General features: G+C 43.3%; 2 protein-coding genes across 4 annotated transcripts in view; one reads left to right on the top strand and one right to left on the bottom strand.

The window, feature by feature from the left end:
* Positions 1-17,979, bottom strand: part of TTC38 (tetratricopeptide repeat domain 38) — a 31,939-nt gene extending 13,960 nt beyond the window's left edge. For all 3 annotated transcript variants that reach the window (XR_014784507.1, XM_084811318.1, XM_084811319.1), the window contains exons 1-5: positions 17,859-17,979; positions 9,579-9,656; positions 8,391-8,472; positions 4,187-4,358; positions 2,983-3,156 (exon numbers count right to left, since the gene is read on the bottom strand). Coding sequence is in view for 2 of the 3 variants with exons in the window: in XM_084811318.1 (XP_084667444.1) it covers positions 2,983-3,156; positions 4,187-4,358; positions 8,391-8,472; positions 9,579-9,656; positions 17,859-17,882 (530 nt within the window). In the remaining variant the exon portion in view is untranslated. The remainder of the gene's footprint in view (positions 1-2,982; positions 3,157-4,186; positions 4,359-8,390; positions 8,473-9,578; positions 9,657-17,858) is intronic.
* A 3,477-nt stretch (positions 17,980-21,456) lies between these two features.
* Positions 21,457-26,187, top strand: LOC146340279 (uncharacterized). Its single transcript, XM_084811861.1, has 2 exons — positions 21,457-23,019; positions 26,138-26,187. Exons 1-2 carry the CDS (start codon positions 21,460-21,462, stop codon positions 26,165-26,167), a joined length of 1,590 nt encoding a protein of 529 aa, XP_084667987.1. The 5' UTR covers positions 21,457-21,459; the 3' UTR covers positions 26,168-26,187.
* The last annotated feature ends 459 nt before the right edge of the window (positions 26,188-26,646 follow it).

Below are 26,646 nucleotides of genomic sequence, written 5' to 3'. Positions count from 1 at the left end.
TTGCAAAATGAAAAAAAAGTGTCTTCATCGAGAACTTTCCGTTTTCTCTAAAACAATATAGCTGGGAAGAGGATATCAGGCCAACAGTATCCCACAATGTGCAGTACATGACACCTACAAGAAATGTGTGTGTGATTTTTACATGTATGGTGCCTTTAACATACATTAAATGAGCACAGGAGTGCCCTTTATTTAAGGTGACTCACCAAAAAAAACCCAACAACAACTACTTCCGCTATTATGAGCCTCAAAATTCTACTGCAAATTGTGCTTCCTTACAAGCAACAAAAAGCCATGGGTCAATTCACAGAAGGGTTCCTCTAGCAATACAGTAAGGTTCAGCTGCTTCATAAAGCAATTCAGGGCTAGGACAACATGGGGCATCTTTGCTGGTCCCAGGCACTTCATCTTCCCCATTTGGACTTGGGCCTGAAAATTTCCGGAAAAGTGTGGTTGCATGAACGGTAAGCTGTAAGCAAGTACAATTTGTGACATCACACAATATCAGAACTGATCATGGAGCACATCAGTTAAGCCATGAGCCTTAGCTTCCAATTTTCTGGCTTTGTGGAACTTGAGCCAACATGAGATAACCTTAACTCTGGTCTTAAACTGGCAGGTTTTTTAAAAATACTGAATATAGTATGTATGTATAACATATAACAGTTATGTAAGTGCAACAGTGCAATAATCATACGTGGTATGTTACCTGAAATAATCAATTTCACAAACCTTGTAACCATAGCACATGCAGCCATTCGACATTTCACAACTGCATGTGTTGGACAGACAAAATAGTTACAGGAAGCACATTCTTACTGTAAAGACACCTGCTCCTTCTCTTCGTGTCAGCAATGGCTGGCCCCACCAGTTTTGAGGCAAAGTCCCTTGACAATCTATGGCAAGCTGGCTGTTATCCCCAGACTCAACCCAGAGTTTGATCAACTCCAGACCCAGGTGTAGTCAGAAGAGACATCTTTTAGGATCTTCATACTATCAAGGGTTGTTCAGCATCCTAACAATATAGGCGTTTAAGCAAGCAGTATCCACTATATGGAGGGGTTCATTTGGAAGTGTAAATAGAGACCATCTGGTCGCATTATAACAAAGAATGATCTCGGGCTCGGATTTGTTTGCTGACACTGCTGCATCTTTTTGCATTGAAGAAAGGAGAATCATTGCCTTGCCTTTCTTTGGCATATAACTATCAGGTGTCAAAACATTTTGAAATCTAAAAAAAGCTACTGATCACATCTCTGGATTTGTGGATAAGGAACTCTTGGGGAATTTCTGGGATTTTTTTTCCCAATGTGCCAGCCAGAGTAAGGTTGTGTGTTTTTGTAGCTAATTCCCTGGCTACTAGCGCACACATGAAAATGTTGTTCATCTGGAACTCTTTCCCAATCAATATAGTTTTGAGCTGCTGAGGCACATTCTGCCTTCACCTTGTATATGCCAGGGTCATAAACGTATATTTTGGAATTGCAATACAGCCAGAATTTCATACCATGTTCGTAGGTTTGGATGCTAAAACTCAGCAATTCTAATTAATTTTTTTTTTTTTTAAACACCTTCTAGTCACCACCATTTTGACAGCGACAAGAAATGCTTTATTTTTAACAACCAACATTATAGCATTATGGTGTTACAGCACTATCTCTCTCTTTCCTTTCCTTTCCTTTCCTTTCCGTGTGTGTGTGTGTAAAATGTTCTACCAAGAAATAAAAGATAAAAAACAAAAACAAAAATGGGGTCATAAAAGGGCAACCACCGTGAAGTTTATAATGAATGTGTGCTGACTTGTGATAGGTTATCTTTTCTGATACATCACTGCCCACTTCAAAACCCCACCCTTTCAAAAAGATGGAATAGTGCTCAAGTTATCTATGCCTGTGGAGATTGCAGTTCTCTTCCCTTTTTATGAAAAAAGGGAAAATAAAGGATGACAATGATCTGATGATGGCATTGTGTGGATGCCCCATTAAAAGTGACTGAAGAAAGCATGGTGATTCCTAGTGGGCAAGCACCCTTATTATCTCAGCCTCTGACCTGATCTGCGATTATCCTCCTATGTAGTAATATTAATCTTCAGCTGAGAGTGCTCGTGCTTATGTAGCCAAAATCATACCACCCACACACAAGAGGGAAGTATCAGAAGACTCAGGGGAATCACAACGTTTGCAGAAGTACAAAAAATATTTAAGAAAATCCCTAAGACAAAGGGAGATAGCCCAATGAGTATTGAGCATGCCCGGTGAACACAACCATTGAAACAGAAAAAAAATACCAAAACTGAGGAGGAGCCAAAAATGGACCATCCATAAAAAAGAGGGAAGTATCAGAAGTGAACCGGAACACTCCACACCGCAACCGTTTTGGTGCATGTCTCATTTGTATAGGAATAACAGTACTGGGAATACACACAATATTCTGAAAGAATTGTAGCTGAATCCAATGGGGTGCTTACGCCTCCACTGATTCTCTTCCACCCCACTGATTCTGTTGTACAAGCAGTGGGCCTTGCTGATTCCGTTGTGTGAGTGGGACCCACCGCTTGTGCAACAGTGTTTTAGCGCTTCCCAGAGGAAGCCCTGAAATGAATGGAAACACTCCTTTCTCAATTGGGGCAGGTTGTCGGAGCTCCCTTATATGAGCTCCACCAACCTGTCCTGTTCAGAAATGAGTGTTTTTGCTTGTTTTCAGTTGCCCTGGAAACACTAAATCTTCCTTCCACAAATGGTGGGTCCCGCTTGCAGACGGGAATTGGCAGGGCATAAGGGAATCAGTAGAGGTGTAAGTAGCCTGTTGGAGTCTGCTCAAACATTTCTCAAAAATTGGCTTGTACTGATTTATACACCTTTATAATGGATAGCAGGATCACTTAGGAACTACAATCTGATCCATCTAATATTTCTATCTGATGTTCTTGAATTTGAGCACGCACTGGAATCAGAGACAGCAAGAAAAGCAAAATTATCTTACCTACTAAGAGGAATATCTGGTGTCCAGTGAGGATAGACTCGGGCAATGGAGTCTCTCATTTGTGTCTGATGTCCCAAGTAAAAGTAAGTATCATGTGCAAATTTTAGGGCCAGCAAATCAGTTGGATGGTTCTGTAGAATTTGATCCCATGTCTCACAAGCTCTAGGGAGCTGCCTACACAAGAGAAAGCCCCACAGGTTAGTGTTCACACAAGGTTTGTAAATATCCATTCACTTGGCTAATACCCACTCACTGTAAGAATTTCCTTCAGGCGACCAAGCAGAGAAACTTTGCTAAATATTATTCTATTTTATTTGTTTTGGGCAACAGATTATTAAAACACAGCTTGTATCGGCTGCAATACTGCTGTTATGGTTGCTTTGACAGGTTAGTAACTTTTTGTGGGCTTGCTTGCAAGGTTGCTTAGTATTGTTACCCACATTATTTCTAAAAAAGATATAGATCATGCTGCTTACTTGTAAACCTATCTTTAATTACGTTTTATTCACAATCACATTTTCAGAAGAGTATTTTTTTTTTAGGAAAACACAATTAACTGATCTCAGGCCTGCACAACTTGTGAAACTATTAAACTAAACACAGCTCACCAGCCACCTAGGGTTGCTCACAGCCACCTAGGGCAACCTGCCAGATGCTCAAAAACCACTCAATTTTTTCAATTCTAGGCAAGCAGAAGAAAGAGAAAGGTTTGGGCTGCCGTACATGCCTGGAGGGCATCACAAGTTGTGCAGGCCTGACTTAAGTTTAACCATATGGTAACAGAAAGAGCCAAACAGAACTTTTGCTCTCTCAAGATTCTAGAAAGTCTACTATTGGAAACTAGCAGATAGATGACGATAGCTAACCCAACAGCTATGCGAAGGAGCCACGTCATGCAAAACATGAAAAGCAGGGGCAGTGTAGACTCTTGAGATTTTTGTTACTTTTAAAGTAAAAACCATTATGCCTTAGCTCAAAGATAGACAGGAGGGAACTATTGCTTGGCAAGGGAAGAAAGGCATCTCTGAGTGAAAAAAACAAAACCAGAAATATTATAAAGGGAAGCAGGTATGCTAGTGCAACATTTTTATAACAGGGATGATTATGAAGATAAGCTGCTTTTTCTGCAGAATTCTAGTGAGCTAGATTTTGCTGAAAAGGGAAAGAGCTTTCCACCTACATTCCCTACAAATCAAGGACTTACCCATTAGCGAAGAGCTCTATTGCAGACACATGTAACTTCTCCCGCTCAGTCAGTGGTTGAGACTGTGAAAGTGCCACCATTTTTTTAATTGCATCATCTAGTTTCCTGTCTAGCCGCACTGAACTCCCAGTACCAATCAGAACCAAACCACTGGCAATCACATGACCCATTGCTGTAAATAAAACCAACAGTAAAACAAAAAACAAAACTTTAGGCAAAGGTTATATAATAGGTAATTCTTCAGACTTAGACGCCTAAGAACCAAGGACCATATCTGAAATATTTTGTATCATACAGTGCCTTGCTTAAGTATTCACCCCCCTTTGACTTTTCCACATTTTATTGTGTTTCAACCTGGAATTAAAATGGATTTAATTGGGATGATCAACACAAAATAGTCCCTAATGTCAAAGTTGGGGGGGGGGGGAATCTACATATTTTATAAAATGATTTACAATTTATTTATTTCATTTCTATACCACCCAATAGCCGAAGCTCTCTGAAATAAAATAAAAACCTGAAAAGTTGGGATTGCGTAAGTATTCACCCCCTTTGCTGTGACACCCCTAAATAAGCTCTGATGCAACCAACTGCCTTCAGAAGTTACAGAATTAGTTGAACAATTCAAGTGTCACATGATCTCAGATTAAATACACCTGTTTCTGGAAGGCCCCAGAGTTTGTTGGAGAGCATATCTAAACATACAGCATCATGAAGACCAAGGAGCTATCAAAACAAGTCCAGGATATATCCTAAACTATGAACATCCCCCAGAGCACCGTTAAATCCATTATTACAAAATGGAAATAATATGGCACAACTGCGACTCTGCCTAGAGAAGGCCATCCACCATGACTCAGTGACTAGGTAAGGAGGACATTAGTCAGAGAAGCGACCAAGAGGTAATTCTGAAGGAGCTGGAGAGATCCACAGCTGAGATGGGAGAAACCATCCATGGGACAACTATCACCCAGATGCTCTACAAAGCTGAGCTTTATGGAAGAGTGGCGAGAAGAAAGCCATTGCTGGGGGGGAGGGGAACATATCAAATCCCATTTGGATTTTGCCAAAAGGCATGCGGGAGACATAGCAAATGTGAGAAAAGGTTCTCTGGTCTGATGAGACCAAAATTGAACTTTTTGGCCTTACTGCAAAACGCTATGTGCTCATTGCCCTGAGAACACCATCCTCATGGTGAAGCACGGTGTTGGCAGAATCATGTTGTGGGGATGCTTCTCATTTGCAGGGGCCAGGAAACTGGTCAGGAGTGAGGGCAAGATGGATGGAGCCAAATACAGGGCAATTCTAGAGGAAAAGCTGTTTCAGTCTGCAAGGGACCTGGGACTGGGGTGGAGTTTCATCTTCCAGCAGGACAATGACCCTAAACACACAGCCAGAGTTATACTGGGGTGGTTTAGAAACAAGAACCTGAATGTCTTAGATTGGCCCAGTCAAAGCCCAGACCTCAATTCAATTGAGAATCTGTGTCAAGGCTTGAAAATTGCTGTTTACCAACGGTCCCCATCCAACTTGACAGAGCTTGAGCAATTTTAACAAGAAGAATGGGCAAAAATTGCAGGATCCAGATGCACACAACTGGTAGAGGCTTACCCCAAAAGACTCATAGCTGTAATTGCTGCCAAAGGTGCTTCTACCAAGTATTGACTCGGGGGTGAATACTTATGCAACCAACAAATGCCAGTTTGTTTTTGTTCAATTAACTTTTGTGTCACAATAAAAATATTTTGCACCTTCAAAGCGTTAAGTATGTTGTGTAAATCAAATGGTAAAAATGCCAATTAAATCCGTTTTAATTCCAGGTTGTAACACAACAAAATGTGGAAAAGTCAAAGGGGGTGAATACTTATGCAAGGCATTGTATATTCAAAACCACAAGGACTACAAACTAACTTTTTTTTTTTAAAAAAAAGCTAAGACTCTAATAATAGCCACTATGCTGAACAGCAACTAGAACGGTCAACACATTAATGAAGATTCAAAACACAGACCACGTTTGCACATATCCATTGGTCTGTCAAACTCACTCTGTTCTTGGCCTTACAAGTGAGCCAAGAGTTCCAAGACAGACATGTTTATATCTTGATCTTGTATTTTCAAGGGGACTTGAGAGGGTAAGACATCCTAAAGGACGTAGAACCCGTAATCATCATGATTATCATATGGACTGTCTTCCATACTGTAGCAGCCATGTCGGGGGTCAGACTAAGTGGTCTCATGTTCTTGCTGAGCTAGCATAGTTTGGCAGGAACAGCAATGTAGAGACTTCCCCTGTCAGCAAGCCGAATTGCACAACACAGTCATGATTTTACCTTTTTGCTTACTGCAAGACTGTATCCTTGTTCTCAAGATAGAATGTCCTATGGCCCATTTCCTGTACTATAAACAACTGTACCAACTGTAAAACCACAGGAGAGGGGGTGGGAGAAAGGGTCGCTTGTGTGTCATCATCTCTATAAAAGTAATGTGTGGCTATGCCTCGGGGCTTCTGGGTCTTTGGAAGTGATTCCAGCCTTAAGCCTGCGCGTTAAATAAAGAAGTACTCATTTTCCTTCACTCCGTGGTCTCTCTGACTCTGATTTCTGCTACAATACCATCTTAAGTTTGAAACAATTGGCAAAGATAGTTGAGGCATAACACCATGCCTTAGCTCAGAAAAATCTTTTTTTTAAAAAACTGAACATCCAGCCTGAGCAAGAGTTCTGTTTAATTCAAAGCTTGCATACAACATTGTAAACACTGGCAGGCCTAATAAAATATTTGCTTCACTGATTCTTTCTCAATTTCTCTGTCTCTCACTGACTCATACAGGGCCAGTTCACATGATGGAACAGCCCACCGTGGCTTATTTAAGCCAGGGTGAGCTGTGGTGCATGCTGGTGCAGGCGGATGGCCATTTTGAACATTCAGCGTCTATCCGTGGCTTGTCGTGTTATGCAAACCTGGGTGGCAGGGGTTGTGTGACGTTTAACAACCCTCACGTAACCCAACAACAGTCATGGATAACCCCGCCTTCCGGGTTCGCATGGCATGAAAAGCTGCAAGCAGACACTGAATATGCAAATCTTGCCCAGTACATGCCTCAGCCTCAAGTGAAACAGGTCACAGTCTTTTCCGCAAGATTTCTTTTGCCAATTCTTCACAGTTTAAATTACAAGACCACTTAGAACAGACACACAAGATGTGCTAAAGCAGCCTTCCGCAACCTGGATTGCTCCAGATCCGAGCTGGGGAAGGTCTGGGATGGCTTACACCTCCTATTAGAAACAGCAGCATAACCAATGGTCAAGAATGATGGGAACTGTAGGTCAAACAAAAACCAGAAGGGAAGCTACAAGACTGAACAGAAAAGAGAATGTGTTCTCAAAGGTGTCAATTGGCAAAGGTGCCAATGAAGAACGTTTTTATTGAACCCAGCACATTTCAGAACCAAGACTCCTTCATCGGGGCAATCTACAGCAAATAACAATTTTAAAATCAACTCAGTAAATAAAAGCATTACATGAACGTTTAAATGAATAAAACATTTAAATTGTAAAATCTTAAAAGAGTAAAACCATCATTTTAAATACTTGTAAAAATACAAACTTTGGTAGAAAAGGAAGGGATAACAAAAATACCATGTTAAACTAGAGTTATATGGGAGTCCTAGGCCAAAACATCTAGAGGGACCCAGACTGGGGAAGGCTGTGGTAAAGTCATCTACAGTGCCATCCTATGCATCTGTGGTTAAGACACTGAACTGCAGACTGGAAGGTCGGCAGGTCAGCAGTTCGAGACCCGAGTGCTGCGTGACAGAGTGAGCTCCCGTCTTCAGTCCCAGCTCCTGCCAACCTAGCAGTTCGAAAGCAAGAAATTGCAAGTAGATAAATAGGTACTGCCTTGGCGGGAAAGGTAACAGCGTTCCATGCACCTCGGTGTTCAGTCATGCCGGCCACATGACCACGGAAGCGTCTTCGGACAGCGCTGGCTCTTCGGCTTAGAAACGGGGATGAGCACCGCACCCTAGAGTCGGACACGACTGGTTGGGGACACCTTTACCTTTTTTTTTTTTAAAGTGTTTAAAAGACTGAAGCCTCAAAGTACAATCCTATACAGGTCTACTCAAAAGCAAGTCCAACTGAATTCAGTGAGGCTTGATCTCAGGTAACTGGGTATAGGATCACAGCCTTAAAGTGTTACTTACAAAAACTAGGATCAGCCGCTTGTAGTTTCAAGAGAGATTCTTCAATTCCTCCTAGACTTTTATCATTTTTCCAAGTCACGTACTGTAATGATACAAAGAATAACACTGATTAAGAATCCAAGGCACGTTAAGGGAGCAATCCTACGAGGATAGGCACCCGCCTTCGAACGTGGAGGTGACCACCTATCCAATGCAGGGCAGGAGAAGCATGGAGGCGATCGTCCCCTCCGCGCTTCAGCCGCCCTGCATTTGTGGCTAGACAGCTGATTTCGGCTGTCTAGCCGTGGCAAAGAGGAGCATGGGAAGTGGCAGCCGGATGACATGTTGGATGTGTTATACCAGATTTCCGAATTCCCCACCCTGGAACGCCCCCAGGAACTCCCCATTTTTGCCGCTCCGCGCTCCTCTTCCAAGCATGGAGCGCAGTGCCATAACCGACCTGTCCTATGGCTGTCTAGCTGCTGACTAGTGGCCACAGCATTGCGCCCTAAGTTCCTCTTCATTGTATCTTGTGAATGGATTTTACACACAGCAAACAGATAACAAATTTAATACCTTTCGAGTTCTTTCAAATGTGGTAATCCACAGGAATATTCTTTCATTAACAAATTCAAAATTACTCGCTGAGTTTTATTCCATTTCTCCAATCACTAGGACAAGTTAGTCCAATTACTCTGTTCTTTGGGTTGCATTCATAAGGACATTGTATAAGGATTAGGACATTAATGTCTCCCAAATATACAAACATTGACGACTACTGCTAACTACTAATATCTTCTAACTAGGGTGATAAAAAGGGAGGAATTTCTTCACTTTCAAAGACCTGCCTATGCAAACCTATCCAAAAACAATATGCTTAAAAATTCTGGGTTCACTTATTCACCATACTTTAGTTCACATGATCAGGAAAGTTAATTTTGTGAATGTTCCATGACAGGGCAACTCCGTGAAGTAGGCTCTGGCTCATGAAAGCTTATGCCACAATCTATCTTCTAAGTCTTTAAGGTGCCACTTTTTAAAACTACAACATACTAACATGGCCACCCTTCTAGAAATTCTTTTCTTAAGTTCCTCCCCCACAATATATGGGGGGAAATCTGCAACCAGCATTCATAGAAGGTAAGCAATTAGAACAAATAATGTATTTATGCCCATTAACCTCTCCAATAAACTTTTAATTATTCCTACCTGAGTCAGTGTAGCATCATACATTTTACAGGCCTCATTACTTGTAGTTGAAAGAACAAGTCCAGCATCCTGCCAGGCCTGCAGAAGACATAAAATACAAAATTGTCTAATACAGAGATGTAAAACGTCTGGCAATTCTGAAGCCACATAAGAAAACCACTCTTTTAAAAAACAAAAAACAGAAATGGGGTGAACAGGATGGGCAAGGTTTAAAAAATGAAGAGAAAATGGGGGAAAATGTCATTTGTACAGCAAATGAGCATTTTGGCCAGCGTAGGTTTATTCCAAAGTACTTTTGAGCTTTAAGGCTTGGGTGAAAATGCCCTAAAATAGCGCATAGAATTGTACTGTTAACTCTGGACTTTGGGGCTGCTCCTTAGGCCTTTAAGCCACCATCAGTAAATGTGGCAGGAAGGAAGTCATGGCCAATCCCAGTTTTCTGGCTTATGATACACACTGTCAGAAGCATTCTTTCTGCATACACATATTTCAGTTCTATTGGTACATGTGTTTGTGTCTGTACCCATAAAAAACATAGCATGTGGCAAACACCCCAACCACTTTTCCCGCAGGGACATCTGTCTTTGGCCATTTTGAGCTGCGGCATCCATCGTGCAGGGAAGGCTATGAAGACTGTCAACAGGATTTTCTGGGCCCAGTACACTGTACATGTATAGCAAAAGAGGACCCAAACATTCATAGCATTCGCATATGCTAATTTATATGGATGGATGCAAATTACTTTCCCTCATCTGGACCTCTTTGCTTTGGTAAGTGTAAGGCAGGGGAAACCTTTTTTCTATAAAAGGCCATTGCCCCACCAAAACAAATTATCGACGCACACGTGCTGACTGCAGCTTCCCTCCTGTCTCTGGCTCCCTCACATTCCCTCCCTCTCGGGGATGTCTGCTGTTCGAAAAGTAGGGAAGAAATTTTGGAGGCTGAAGTGCAGCGTCCACACTGTGCTGCTCTCTTCCACATTCTGGCCAAGAATCAAGAAAGTGAAACAAAGAGTACCCAACCTGTCTGATAAGGTGCTTTGTGCAGGTGCGGGAACTTAAAAAAAAAACTGATGAGGGGAAAGTTGACATTTGGAGGGAGCAGGTAAATGATTTACTTCCCCTTACCCTCCTTCATGGCTTTTTCATTTCATATGACACAAAATGGCATATGTCACAGAGTTGTCCCTAAACACAAAACCTGTGAAATTTCAGAAGAACAGGTGCAGAGACCAGGAAGTTATGATCAATGAAAAATAGTTTAAGATTTGTTTGTTTTCTGCTCAACTGACAGCAAAGACACAGAAAGTGCAATAGGACAGGGGTGGAAGATGGATGTGGAACGTACAGTGGAAGAGGCAAAAGGAGTTGAACATCCAGCACTCTCTAAGCAAGCACCCAATGTTACACCCTCCTGGGTTCCATATATCCTACCAAACTTCTTCTAATAACCCTGCTCCTGAGAGAACCAGCATAGAGCAAAAACACTGGATCAGTTCTGTGATATATTACTTTAACATTCCTTCCCCACAACACTGGGATTGGAGAGACCTGGTAAAACCATTCACTGTGATTAGAGCTGCCACTCACAAAACTACTCTCCCTCCTCTCCTTCCCTAGTGTTTATATGGAGAGCCTGGGGAGAAATGTATCAAGGTTCGGAGACACACTGTGTCTCTGTGTCCTTCCCAATCCTGAATCTTCAAGAGTTCAGATTTGGATTTGGTCTGTTACAGAGGAGTTGCTCTTTGATTTGGACATATCCTACATCGGTCTGAATCAGCCCGAGTCAGCTCGGAAATCAGCCGAGCCTGAAGCATACCCCAAATAAATGCCAACCAGACTGCGGCATCCGGTATAAATTACGCAAGTTAAGAAAAACCGCATCTCTTATTTTGTATAATTTAGTCTGCATTTTTGTTGTTTTGCATCAATTATTCTAGAAATTATGGAAAAACATTGTATGGGGCTTTCTAGCACGAGGCTCTCTGGCTTTTAAGATTTTACTAGGAATTGTGTAAACACTTTCAATCATATCTTTGCAAACCTGAGGGTCAGAAACTTGCCATTTGATTTTTTTTTTTTAATGAAACCTGAGATTGAGGGAGCCTCTGATTCTGCCCAGTACTACATTCTGTGGCTTTTCTGCACTTTTACCGTATATACACAACAATATGATTTAGATGCTTTAATCGTTGACAGGATGGATAATTAAAAATAAACAAATGATTGATTTAAAAAATTTAAATATATTTTTTAAAAAATACGTATATAAAATACAAAATTTATCTTTCTTAAAATATAACATTGTAACATAGTTACAATTAAAACTAATTATAAACATGCTAAACTCACACTAAAAATGAAGTCACCTACAATTCGAATGTAGGCATTAATTTCAGTTTTTCATCTCATGAAAAATGGCTCTATACAGCCTAACAGCTCTTGCTTCTTAAATGTTCTGGGCTTTAGCTTCGCTGACTAAAGTCACATGTGCAAAGGCACTGGATAGACAGGATTGTTGTCGTTCTGTGTTTATGTGGTGGTGGAGTTGGGACAAGCAAAGAGTTAGGACAGGAAGACTGGATATTGTTCAGTCGTTAAGTCGTGTCCGACTCTTCGTGACCCCATGGACCATAGCACGCCAGGCCTTCCTGTCCTCCGCTCTCTCCTGGAGTGTGCTCAAATTCATGTTCATTGCATCGGTGATCCTATCTAGCCATCTCATCCTCTGCCGTCCCCTTCTCCTTTTGCCTTCGATCTTTCCCAGCATCAGGGTCTTCTCCAGTGTGTTTTCTCTTCGCATTAGGTGGTCAAAATATTTCAGCTTCAGTATCTGTCCTTCCAAAGAGCAGTCAGGGTGGATTTCCTTTAGGATGGACTGATTTGACCTCCTTGCAGTCCAGGGGACTCGTAAGAGTCTTCTCCAGTACCACACTTCAAAAGCATCGATTCTTCAGCGCTCAGCCTTCCTGATAGTCCAGCTCTCACAGCCATATGTTGCTACTGGGAAAACCATAGCTTTGATTATACGGACCTCTGTCGGCAAGGTGATGTCTCTGCTTCTTACTATGCTGTCTAGGTTTGCCATAGCTTTCCTCCCAAGGAGCAAGCGTCTTTTAATTTCATGGCTACACTCACCGTCTGCGGTGATCTTGGAGCCCAGGAAAGTAAAATCTGTCACTGCTTCCATTTCTTCCACTTCTATATGCCAGGAAGTGATAGGGCCAGATGCCATGATCTGAGTTTTTGTAATGTTGAGTTTCAAACCAGCTTTTGCACTCTCCTCTTTCACCCTCAACAAGAGGCTCTTTAGATCCTCTTCGCTTTCTGCCATTAGGGTGGTATCGTCTGCGTATCTGAGGTTGTTGATAATTCTCCCGGCAATCTTAATTCCGACCTGTGATTCCTCCAACCCGGCGTTTCTCATGATGTACTCTGCATATAAGTTAAATAAGCAGGGCGACAATATGCAGCCTTGTCGTACTCCTTTCCCAATTTGGAACCAATTGGTTGTTCCATGTCCGGTTCTTACTGTTGCTTCTTGACCCTCGTACAGGTTTCTCAGGAGACTGGATAGCAAGGTGGTTAAAAATTTATGCTTAAAAAAAATCCCAAAAATTGAATTAGAAGAATTCAACTGGATTTTTTTCAGCCCAGTAACTATCGAATCTCGCTTTGACATATTAGTCATAGGCGTTTTTCGTTTGATACTTCGACTTTTGTGAGGGAAAACCTGGGCCAAGAAATGGTCCGTGTGCATCTTCCTGTATTCTCATGCTAAGGCTGCAGTCCTATACCCACTTACCTGGGAGTAAGCCCCACTGAACTCAATGGAATGCATTTCTGAGGAGACATGTATAGGATTGTGCTGTTAACCTCAAACTGTCATGGGCACTGGTCATAAGAAAGACCCGATATGGGAATATATTAAAAACATTCCCTATATAGATAAAAAGCATTCAAAATATATACAGCGTGACAAAGAAATGCAAAGCCTACTAGTAAGAATGAACCAGTGTAAATAATGCTCTATTTAGTTTTCAGTGAACATGGCTTTAGTGGTCAGATTTGCACTACTGTTCAGTTATATGTTTTTCAATTATATGAAAAACCTTTAAAGGGAAATTTGATTTAAGTCAATGATTTAAAGCAACCCCTTTTTGCCAGTTTAAATCAATCTACCTTGATAGTTGTTGAACTTATAAAATAGACGTCACAGACGTAAGTGCTATCTTGAAAAATATTTTTGACAAGACTGGAAACAAACACCCAAGTTTCAAGTGGTTTTAAAGACTTTTTGGGTGCGATGCTGTGCATGTTTAGACAGAGAACAGGCCTACAACTCCCAGCATGCCCCAGCTAGGGGCATGCTGGGCATTGTAGGCCTGTTCTCTGTCTAAACATGCACAGCGTTGTGCCCTTAGAGATTCTTTCAACAGCACAATCAACATTAAATTGTGACTGAGCTCTGGCCACATGATCAGGTTTTTCAGAAGCTACTAAATCACTTTACAAGGCCTTGTTTACACACTACCACAGATACTGGAGGCTGTTTCAAAAGTTTGCAAAATTGTAAAAAAAAGCCTTCAAAGGCATCCATCCTATGATGTTTCATCAACAAACTAGAGCATACTCTCCAAGCTCTTATACTACTGCCTTCTTGCAGTGGATTCTGAACTTTGTCCATCTTGTGTAAGCTTAAACTGTGTCCTCCCATAAAAGTTGTTTCACATTCTATACACCACACACACATACACACATACACACACACACACACACACACACATACACACACAGCTTCCTACTCCTATATATGAAGTCCTAGAATATGCAACAGATCAGACAGGGTTCAACCATGCTTTATTCATGGGATCTCTGATTAGAATCTCCTGCTGCAGCCCCATGCAGCTGCTTTAAAGACCAAGGACGGCAATGTTTAATTATTTCCTCCACATTATTGTCTCCAAAATCTAACTCCCCTTCCACCAATTTGGTACCTGTATGTCTGTCCCCCCACCCCCCTGACCTAACAGCAGCTGTGGGGGTGGGATTTAGATTGGGAGGAAGTGCGAAAGGAAACAATTATATACACCTCTCCCCACACATCACTTACCTCACTTTGTAGTATACAAACACAAACACGGAACATCATTAAAAATGTTAATTTTAAAAAGATGCTGATCACGGATCTCCTGTTTCACATCAAATGTCACCCAGAAATTCAAGGATGTTAAGAAGCTGTTACTGCAGATAACAAACAGTGTAATCCTATGCATACTGTCTACTCAGGAGTAAGTCCTATGGGACTTTTTTCAGAGCTAAGTTGTCTGCAGCCTCTGCTGCAACACCCCTCGCCAGCTTTATTTACCTGCAGAAGTGCAAGTCACAGTCCAGAGAGACAACTGAAAGCTAGGACAGGCACATGCAGTCTCAGTCACGGAATATGGCCACTAGAGTGTCTTTGGGAAAAATGCCCTGGTCACCACACTCCATGGTCAAGCATCCAGGCTCAAACATGTGCCTCCCTCTCCTCACTTTCCATTGTCCCTGCAGCCTCTAGGGGATTAAGGAAAGGAATGGGAGATGTTGGGGAGGGAGTGGGAGGCAGAACAGCGCAGGCAGATGTGTCTGCAAACTTGGATGTGCATGAATGGATGGTGCATGTGCGTATGCAAGGCAAGGGAATGGAAGCAGCATGTGGCTTATGTGTATGAGAGAGAACAAATGAACAAATGCTGAAGGGAAGGAAGAGGGAGGAAGAGAGCGAACAAGAGAAAGAAAAGAGTGGAAGAGAGAAAAGGGTATCCCAGCCACTTTTGGCTTTGGTGCCACCCATCACTGGTACGCGGCCCCTGACCACTTTCCCCAAGACAACACAGCCCTCGATTTCAAAAAAGTTGTCTGGTTGTGGTGTACAGCAGGGTGGGCAGAAGGAAGATTTCCAGATGTTTTGGACTTCAACATCCAGCATTCCTGACCGTTGGTCATGCTAATGGGAGTTGAAGTCCAAAGCATCTGGAGATCTACCAGCCTATATGTAAAGCAAAACAACGGTGCTTCCAGATGAAGTTTTAATGTGCCTCATTCACGGAATTTGAGGCGGGTGTCCCAAATGACATCATCTTCCACTTGAAACCGTCCAGTGTTTTCCCACAGCTTCTTCTGTATTTATTCTTTCCATTAAAAAAATCTGTTGAGGAAAATAGCTACACGATACTTTTTGATAGCGCTAGAAGTCGTCCATCTGGAAGCATCCAATGTCTTTTCTCACATACGGAGAGAAGAAACCCCTTATTTGGGAGAACTATTTCTGAGGCAGGTAGGCATTGGAGATTACTTCTTAATTGCATTTGTTCACCAAAGCCATTCTTTTTCAAAATCAGGCTTTCCATCCAGCATTTGCTGATGTGCAAGGGCAGATTGTTGGACATTAAAGTTGATGAACAGTTCATACTGCTTTGATTCTTTTCACACTGGAATTCAAATGTATCCTACTTTTAAAACACGATCAGCATCAAGTCCTGCAAAGAAGCCTCATGTGGCAAAACCACGATGACTTCGTATGCCTGTGAGCCAGCACTATTTAGTTGCTGCAACTACAGTTCCACTGAAGTATGCAAAAGTCAGTATTTTATTTCCAAAATAACTTTTGAAGTGAATGTGCTACCTCAAGCCCCCATAGGGCCCTTCTTTTGACCTGGAAACCTTTCTCTATGCAGGCAAACATGCAGTGTTTGCCCATAGTTTGACTGCAGCATGGCTGGCTGGGGAATGCTTGGAGCTGTAGGACGTTTTTCTGTATAAATATGCATAGGATTGTGCCCCAACTGTATTATGGCTTCAGTCCTGTGCACACTCGTGGGAGCAAACTCCACAGAACACAGTGAAAGTTGCTTTCAAGTGAACATGCACAGAACCACACCGCAACATACTCCTTGGTAAATGTGTCAGCTGTACTCATCCACGGTCTCTATCTGCATATGGGGGTACTAACATCACACCCCAAAAAGGGAGGGAAAGTAGGGCTAAACGACAAATCATTTTGCACCATGCCCGCTTGATAAAAAAAAACATTTTCCAGATTTTCTCCCTCAACGTCAATCTTTGCTCACAGGAAAAAAAACTTCCCCTCACTGAAGGTGTAAATACTAAAAAGTATTGCTGCAGACCCAGATTAACAGTGCAATTCTATAGGTGCCCACTCAGAAGTCAGTCCCCCAGATTAACAGTGCAATTCTATAGGTGCCCACTCAGAAGTCAGTCCCCCAGATTAACAGTGCAATTCTATAGGTGCCCACTCAGAAGTCAGTCCCCCAGATTAACAGTGCAATTCTATAGGTGCCCACTCAGAAGTCAGTCCCCCACATTAACAGTGCAATTCTATAGGTGCCCACTCAGAAGTCAGTCCCCCAGATTAACAGTGCAATTCTATAGGTGCCCACTCAGAAGTCAGTCCCCCAGATTAACAGTGCAATTCTATAGGTGCCCACTCAGAAGTCAGTCCCCCAGATTAACAGTGCAATTCTATAGGTGCCCACTCAGAAGTCAGTCCCCCAGATTAACAGTGCAATTCTATAGGTGCCCACTCAGAAGTCAGTCCCCCAGATTAACAGTGCAATTCTATAGGTGCCCACTCAGAAGTCAGTCCCCCAGATTAACAGTGCAATTCTATAGGTGCCCACTCAGAAGTCAGTCCCCCAGATTAACAGTGCAATTCTATAGGTGCCCACTCAGAAGTCAGTCCCCCAGATTAACAGTGCAATTCTATAGGTGCCCACTCAGAAGTCAGTCCCCCAGATTAACAGTGCAATTCTATAGGTGCCCACTCAGAAGTCAGTCCCCCACATTAACAGTGCAATTCTATAGGTGCCCACTCAGAAGTCAATTCCAATGAGGGCAGTGCGATTCACTACGAGTTAACGGTGTGCAGGATTGCAGCTCCCAGGCAAGGGTGTACAGGACCCTTTGCCCTGGAGACCACGCAAGCGTTTTAATCGAGGACACGCGCGGTTCGGCGAGCCCGCCCTTTCACCTCACGGTGGGGCACGCGCAGCACCCCCGCCCCATGTCCTGCAAGCAAGGGAAGGGGCAGTTTGCACAGAGCTGCGAAAGAGACTTCCTCCGATGCGGCAAACACCCTCAGTTTACCACAGCCCCCCCACGCAACCGGGTCCGGCTGCACAAAACGCAGCGCCCCAGAGCTCCACTGCAAACCCCGCTGGCTTTCACGAAGCGGGAGCCACCGCCGCGCCCTGCCCCGCGCGGAGCCCCCGGTCACCTTGCAATCTCTCCAAGACGCCATATTCTCCCGGGGGCCGCTCGCCTTCTCCCGTGCTCGGGAGTAGCGCTCGCGGCACTCAGCCCCAGCCTCCGAACTCCCCTTTCCCCCGGAAAAATCCGTGGACGAGGGAGGCGCTTCCTGCCTCTCCAGATGGTGAACGGCGGAACGGCAGTGCGCAGACGAGCTCGTGGCTCCGCCCGGTGGCTGCCTCCGTCTCGTCCCTCGCCGGTTCGCAGACTGGACGGGACATTTTGTGAGGAGGGGAGTTTAGCGGGAGACCCGGATACCTTGGCGACCATCTCCTCCTACATCGCCCCAAGAGTTGGGGACCCCCCCCATGATGATTCCGCGCCCTCAAGTGAAGCTTTCCTCCAGCCGCCAAGCGTCCTGCACGGCTGCAACTTAAAACGCCAGTTGAGCTTTCAGGGCGCAGGCAGCCGAGGAGAGGCGGCAGGGCAAAGGTGGCGAGGGAATGCGAGCGCAGCCAATGTCTGGCCTCCGCCTGAGGTGGGCCTTCGTTCCAACACAGCACGACGGGAGTTACATGTAAGGAACTGTGAAACGAAGTAGGAATAGGCAAGTTCCGAGAAATGACATTAATCCATGAACCCAAAGTTGGGGCACGGACACGGACTGGCCATTGCTACAGAAAGACAGCAGGAAATGAAAGAGGAGATTGGAATCCGTTCGGCCCATTCCGACGGATGGGTGTGAAGTGAACACACGTCGTGATGGATGGGAGTTTGCAACCGGAGGAAAGGGAGGTGGGAAGGACAGCACTGTTACGCACTACAGAGCATCTCCCTCTCCCCTGCCGTGCTCGGCCAGCCTCTGCAGGCAGTGGGAGTTCCTGGTGCATCTGGCGGGTGAGCCGAGGCCTTTGGGCCTACACTGCAGCAGCCACGCCTAGTCCAGCCTTCCCCAATCTGAGCATCTCCAGATGATCTGGAGGACACCTCCCAGCGTTCCTGACCATTGGCCATGCAGTCTGAGACTGGTGGAAGTGGAAGTCCAAAACCAGGATAGGGGATGTGCCTGATCTTGGAAGCTAAGCAGGGTCAGCCCTGGTTAGTACTTGGATGGGAGACCACTTGGGATTCAGGCTTCCTGCACTGAGCAGGGGGTTGGACTCGATGGTCTTGTAGGCCCCTTCCAACCCTATGGTCCTATGATTCATTCATTGGCTAAACATCTGGAGGGCACCATGCTGGGGAAGGCTGCCAGAATACATTTGTTAGTCCTTAAGGTGTCACAAGACTCTTTGTTGTTTTTGCTGCAACAGACTGGCATGGCTATCCCCCTGAAAACTGTCATAGTTTTAGATTTACACATCTTCGAGAGAAGCTCAGTATAAACTGCCAAATAGCTGGTACATAACTGTTCCAGTATTAAATAGGCCACTCCCTGGAAAAGACCCTGATGCTGGGAAAGACTGAAGGCAAAAGGAGAAGGGGACAGCAGAGGATGAGATGGCTACATAGCATCACCGATGCAACGGATATGAACCTGAGCACACTCTGGGAGAGAGCGGAGGACAGGAAGGCCTGGCATGCTATGGTCCATGGGGTCACAAAGAGTCGGACACGACTGAACGACTGAACAACAATTAAATAGGCCAGATAAATACAAGTAAATGTTGGAAATATGCCAGTAATAATTAATCTGCACCATCTCTGATGGTCTTGTTTAAAAATCTAAATTTGTTGGACCCAGATGGTTCAGATAATCAACAGCTGATAGGCCTGAGACTGAGATTTAATACATTGATGGTAATTCTAAACAAGATATAGGGGGATGCTATTAAAATACTTTAATATTTAATTAACAAGATGTTAATTGTAATTCTCATAGCCAAAGCAAATATTGTGCCTGCCCAACTTTGAAAAACCGCTTCTCTCCCTGTGATAGATGACTAACAGTGCAATCTTATATATGCCTACTTTAAAATAATTCCTACTGAGTTCAGCAGGGCTTACTCCCAGGTAAGTGGGTACAGGATTGCTGCCTAGAGCAGCTGAGATCACAAATGGACAAATCAAGGGTGCAATCCCATTGGTTGTGCTCCTGATAAACAGAAGGCTCTGAGTTCTAAGCCCTGCACCTTTCCTATGCCCTGCTGGCAAGAGCCAGGCAGAGCGAGAAGAAGACAGGCGATTTTGCCTCCATTCTCCCATTTAAAATACAAAAAGCAGCTAGTTGGGCCTCTGAGCTGACGTACCTTTTGGTAGGCGGGGAGAGGAGAGATGCCATAGCACACTGCATATCCCGGCCTCTCCTCTCCCTGCCTGCCTGCCAGCACAGCCCCTTTTCTCTCACTCCAGTGCCTTGTACGAGGTTGCAGTGGCAGCTTCATAAGAGAAGACTTCTGAGGTGGCTGTGATGGGGAAGAGGGAGGGGAAGGAAAGATCCATGATCGCAACACCTTCTCTGTGCTCCTAGCTCTGTCTACGCATTTGGAGGAGGAGATCCACAGGATGCCCTAAACACTGTCTAGGGGCCATAGAACTGCTTTGTCCATTTGTGAAGAAAGGGACAGTTATAACAAATTGATTTTTTCTTGAAATGGTAACATTTTATCATATACTGGAATGAGAATTATTTCACAGGATGACTAAACCCTGCTGTACTTGTGTTACTTTTTCTTTTTTCATGTATGCTTTTTTCTAATTATGAACATTTTAAAAATGAAAAGTCTCCAACACTACATAATTAAGAAATAATTCTCATAATAATTCAAAATAGAGACAAACAGCACCTCTGCTGTGATGTATGGAAAGGCACCCATTTAAAGGCAATATAATAGTTAATGAACATATATGCAGGGAACCATGTCAACCTCATAGAACTCTACTGAAACTACTTCTTGATAGTCTGGTTACATTTCTAAGCTGCAGGAGTTGACAACCAATAACTCATATAAGTGAATATATATCAACAGAAAGTGGTTTGCACATAATGCTAACCCATGGTTTATTTCACCCAAGGTTAACCCATAGTTTATTTCTCTACCCAGGGTTTGTCTGCCAGACAATTGAACAAACTGTGGTTTGTTTTCTCAGTCCCTGAGTTGTTTCCCTCCTCCATTCCCTCCGTGTATCCCAAATACTTTTGTGGGGATGTAGCACTGGCATGTAGAATAGCTGGGATTTTTTTTTTACCACTCTTTCCTGCCACCTCTGTATCCTGGCAGAACATCCCATGAACAACCTACAGTTCTGACTTCATGCATGATGACAACCCATGGCTTAACCCAGAGTTCACAACCCAACAACAAACTATAGATTCTCTTTTGGGGTTTTTCGTGTTTAATAACTATGGTTTGTTAGTGTGGCTGGTTCACACAACATGACTACTCCAGGTTCAACAAACCAAGAGTTAAATAAACCATGGGTCTGTGATATGTGCAAATCCAGTCAGTGTGTTTTCTACAAATGAAGAAGAGTCATAAATCCAAGAAAATAAAGGATCATAAAGAAATGTTTCTTCCGTATGAATCCTAGTTGCTTGGGGCAACAGCTAAAAGATTCTAGAATTAAAACAATAATTGTGTCTAGGACAGCTGGTAGGCCGCTGCTGCTCCTGGACCAGCACACCAAAGATGCATTCCTTTGTGCACGTTATCTTCCTCTTGTGGTATCACTCTCAGTATACAATAGCTGCATCCTTTCATTTTCTGCCACCACCACTGTTGGTCATTTGCTCAAATCCACAATACCGTGTCTACCAGAGACATGACAATGAACTTAGTCTCTCATGCTTCTGGGATGGGAAAATTGACCTGAAGTATTCGAGAGCCCCGGGACTGGGTTCCAACATCCAGAGGGAAGAGCCAGGTGTGGAACCTCCCCCTCACTGTCAGTGGTACCGGGACTCCATCTTGGTGAAAAATACAAATCTCTGGTCAGGTCAGCTGGTGGTGGATACAAGCCTGGACGGAGGAGGCCCCCATCCACCTTGGGCCTTTACTCGTATCACATTGCAGTGTGTGTCATCCTGGTGCCATGTGCCCACATGTGCTCACAAGAACCTGAGCATTGAAATTTCTAGGCAGGATGTCCGTCTGTTCCTCTTCTCACCACAGACTCTTCCTATCCGTGAATGGCAACCACTGCAGTTGGGCTGGTGCGCGCGCCTCAAAAGTTCCGCCTGGAGCTACCGCTTCAAGAGTCAAGGGGGTAGTCCTGCAGATCTCCTAATCCCCAGCAACCTGCACAGTGAGCCCCCCACACCCACTGTTTATCCTCACGCAGATTTGCACCAAGTGTGTGCATCATATTATAGCTACCACGTGACTGTGCGCTATCCCCACCGTGGATTCTACACTGCTTCCCTCCACATTGAGAATGGGCCTCAACTCAGACGTAGTCTGGACTTGAATGTGCAGCCTGCTCTGCTTCATGTGTTCAGTGCCTCTTCCACACTGCTCAGCCTCCCTCCCAGGACCCTCAACCTGTCCTGGACTCTTCAGCCTCTCAGCTCCAGAATTGTGGCATACACATTGGTAGACATGCAGGGTCTGGAGGAATGGCCTCTCTCGTACAGTTATAATCCATTTGCTCTGCACAGTAATTTCTGTGCTGCATCCAACTCACAAAATTCCAGGGAGAAGGTGGTGGCCAGGATCTACTTCCGTACCAATGAGAGAATATCTGGAAAGCTGACAGGAAAACTTGATTTCTCCCATGAGACTCTGATTTTCAGGACAAGCACTGCAGCCTCAGTCTACCTCACACTCAATCCACAGAAAATCAAGCTAGGCACTTACTTTTTTAGTCATGCACTGGGACTCTACTATTTCACCCAAGATGGCAAGATTACTAATGCCACTGCTGAGAGCTCCAGCGCTCACTATATTTTTTACCAGCAGCAGAGCCTCTCATACCTGATCACGATTGAATTTGTGCAGCTACAATGGTACAAGTTCAGCATGCACTTATATCTGAACCGAAGGGAGACTCTGTTCAAATCTTTGGGAGAAAAAGATATAGAAGTCCTCATTTTCAACGGGCATTCTCCTGATGAAGGCTTGGACTATATTGTGTGGTTTATTCCTGTGCAGCATCCAGAGCTGCAGTGTGAGTGGACCTTTCATTTGCAGCTTTTTGATTCCAGGAAGCAGCACCTCCTTTGGAATAACACTTATACGTACAGGAATCAGGTAAAACATGCTGCTCGTTTTCTTCCCCACTCTGTTTTATCCTTCAAACCTGCACTATACACGGGCTTTGTAGCAGAAGTGAATTGCAGAAAAAGTGGACTTGCACATGCTGTTTTAAAGGCCAAAGTCAGTACTTATGCTTCAAAAGTTATGGAGCCAACAGTGGCCTGTCAGAAAAGTTACTGTCATGAACTGGAAGCCCATATCCAGACACCTAATCCTTCTGATCCTGTCATACGTTATAAGAGACAGTCACCAATTACCTTGCGAGCAACTGTAAAGGCAGAGTGTAGGCCAAGCACAGTGGTAGATATACTCTGGAGAATCTATAACCTTAAAACTGCAGGATCTACTCCAGACTGGGCAAATCTTCTTAAGCTACCTAATGAGATAAACACAGATGCAATCATGTTTCATATACCTGGAAATGTCTTATTTTATGGCTTTCATCATGTTAATTTGACCATGACAGTAAATCTACCTGCACATAGAATAACAATCAAGGACACTGATTCTGTAGTCCTCCAAATTCTAGAAAGTGACTTAGTGGCAGTCATAGCTGGAGGTTTGTCCCGGACAGTTGGTGTTACTGATCGTTGGGCTTTGGATGCATCTGCTTCCTCTGATCCTGATTCAACCAATCCCCTTGAAGGAATCCTGTTCCATTGGTACTGCACCAAACGGGAGGTAGACTATTCAGTAATGAAGCTGAGTCCCGGTGAAAAATGCCATCCACGTCAAGTTGATATACTCTGGACAAACTCCACAGATCCAGTTCAAATAGTGGAACCAAATACATTTCAGGAAAACATGAAATATTACTTTATTCTGATCATTCTGAAGCAGCACCGGTCAGCACATGCATTCCAAACAGTTTATGTTCTTCCTGGTTCTGTATCAGTGCTGAATGTTACCTGTATTGAAAATTGTGGGAAAGCCATCAAAGTAACAGAAAGGTTTGTTCTGTTTGGAAGATGTCTAAACTGTGACGAAACACAAACAGCTTACCTTTGGACACTTTTTTCAGCCAGCTTCAAGGAAATACATTTTGACTGGTCTTCCAAAACAACAACTGGGAGATCGAGTCCATACCTGTATATAAATTCCTTTGCATTCAGATACATGGCAGACAAATTCTATATTCTTAGCTTAAAAGTAAGCACCCAAGGCAGACCACCAGCTGTTTATAGATATTCATTTTATGTTAACTGTCCACCTCAGGCTGGAAAGTGTATCATTTATCCAAGGGAAGGGACAGCATTCCATACAAAATTCATTGTCCAGTGTAGTGGATTTAAAGACAAAAATGGACCTCTTATATATAAAGTGATAGCACATTCTGATCTAAGAAAAATGACTAAAATAGCTTCTCTACAGAATAATACATTTGGAACAATAGTGTACATTGGTCATCAGCAGGAAACTCCTCCATCATTTCTCCCTGCTGGTACAGCATCGAAAAAGTACGTGTTGGTAATATATGTTCAAGTGTATGATACCTATGGCGCATTTTCTCAAGTAACTTTGCATGCAACTGTGTATGATCCAAGAAGAATTAAGCCAACTGACATTCTTCTCAATGAACTACATGGTTTAATCAGTGAGTTAAATGGCCCTATGCCCATTTTCCTTGGAACTAAAGATTACCTTAATATAGGTTTCCTTACGTATATGGTGGCTTCTGTATTAAATAATATTAAGGATTCACCAACCATTCATCACTCAAAAATGGATTTGCGGGAAACCCTCCTTAATGTGTCTGCAGGGATTCCTATGACTGACATAGAGATGATAAATCAAATGGTCACAAATATTTGTCAAATAACACAGGACATTAATGAAGTAAACAGGGAATCACAACTGCTTGCAGTCAGAAAACTGAAAGAAGCCAGTGAAGCTCTAAAAAGGCACAGGGACAAAGACTTAGGTTCTAAAGAAACAGAGATCCTTGGCAATGGTATTTTTACTGGGTTGTCCAATGTATTGAGAGCTTCTCTCTTGGGCCATGGGAATGTCAATGTAAATGCAATTAAAGAAATAATTTCTGTGACAGAAATATTAGCAGACCTAATCTTACGAGGTAAAGTCCCTGGGGAACATGGCATTAAAATGGAAGCCAAAAGCTGGTCCATTCACTTATGGAAGGCTGAAACGTGGAAAGTTTCTAAAACGTTTTTTAAGAGAAGAAATTGCAAGGATTGCTTTTATCCTAAACTGAAGCAGGAGAACCACACTAAATTACCAGCAGATTCTGTGGTTTCTACTGTTCATTATGTTTTTTATGAGAATCCATTCCCTTGGGTGGCAAATACAGCAGATATTACCACAACAGTGATTGGATTCAAACTGGTAGGAGCCGAAGCTAATGGTGACATCATAAGGATCACCCCTGAGGTAACTGAAGTGAACATGGCTAGAAAAGATAAGGATTCAACTACATTTAATCTGACAATAGGACCAGACAAAAACCTCTCTAAAACCACCGGTGGCTTTAATATTGAAATAAAGAGAAACTCCAAAGACGTATTTATACAGATTCTGTGTAATATGGAAATTACTTTCCATGTGTCTATCTACCTGGGACTCAATGTCAGCTTTCCTCCAATAGCGTCTTATATTGCTTTCTCTGACAAGCCTCCGATACCACATGAAATACCTTTTAACATCCATGAGTGTGCAATTCAGGCTCCATATATACTTTGTCTTCCTCAGTCATTGCTTAGGTTTCCATTCCAAGATAACAGAGCAAAGAAGTGGAACATTTCTATTGTCCTACGATCACACCCAATTGTGAGAGGCCAAACCACAAAAATGGTTCACGTTGCTGTTTTTACTGCCGACTGTCTAGATATGGATGGAATTCAGAACCAGTGGAAAGAAGGAACATGCAGCCTTGGCCCTCAGACGAGCTGGTCCAACATACATTGCATCTGTAAAGGCAATGCGCATAGCATAATTGCAACCAGTCGCCAATTTCCAGACACTTCTATTCCTGACATCACATTTTTGGGTGGAAAACTACATTTATATCCTAATCCTTTAGATTTAAACAAGGTCCTCTTAGCAGAATTTGACACAAATCCAGTGACATTGTTGACTGTTTTTTTCATTTTTGCAGGCTACATCTTCTGTGCTTCCTGGGCTGTGATCAAAGATAAAGCTGATTTGAAAAGAAAAAACAAAATACTGGTGTTATCAGACAATGATCCCTACCACAAGGTGCCTTATCTGGTCACCATATACACGGGAAGTCGGTTGGGATCAGGAACCACAGCAGATGTTTTTATTGAATTGATAGGTGAGAATGGTGCCAGTGATGTTCATCGCATAAAGCATCCAAAGTTCCGAACTCTTTTTCGTGCAGCCGTAGACACCTTTCTTCTAACTACTAAGCATGATTTAGGGGATATTTTTTCCCTTCATGTCTGGCACAATAATGGTGGTTCTTCCCCTAGCTGGTATTTAAGCCGAGTCAAAGTACAAAATGTGCGAACTAATGAATCCTGGCTCTTTCTGTGTAGAGACTGGTTAGGTCTTGGCAAAGCTGATGGCAAAATAGAAAAGTCATTTGTTCCTAGAAACATAAGAACACGCTTAAATAAAATGGATCACTTCTTGATCAAACTT

The sequence above is a fragment of the Heloderma suspectum genome, chromosome 7 (genome assembly GCF_057233095.1).
Source record: "Heloderma suspectum isolate Gila_16-S chromosome 7, 16-S_ref, whole genome shotgun sequence".
NCBI lineage: Eukaryota > Metazoa > Chordata > Lepidosauria > Squamata > Helodermatidae > Heloderma > Heloderma suspectum.
Note: the sequence above shows the minus strand (reverse complement) of the source record. Positions and strands in the feature narration are given on the sequence as shown.

Coding starts and splice junctions, on each gene's coding strand:
- LOC146340279 (XM_084811861.1), top strand. CDS start 21,460: ATGCATTCCTTTGTGCACGTTATCTTCCTCTTGTGGTATCACTCTCAG. Junction 23,020..26,137: donor CTTATACGTACAGGAATCAG/GTAAAACATGCT, acceptor TCATTTTTGCAG/GCTACATCTTCTGTGCTTCC.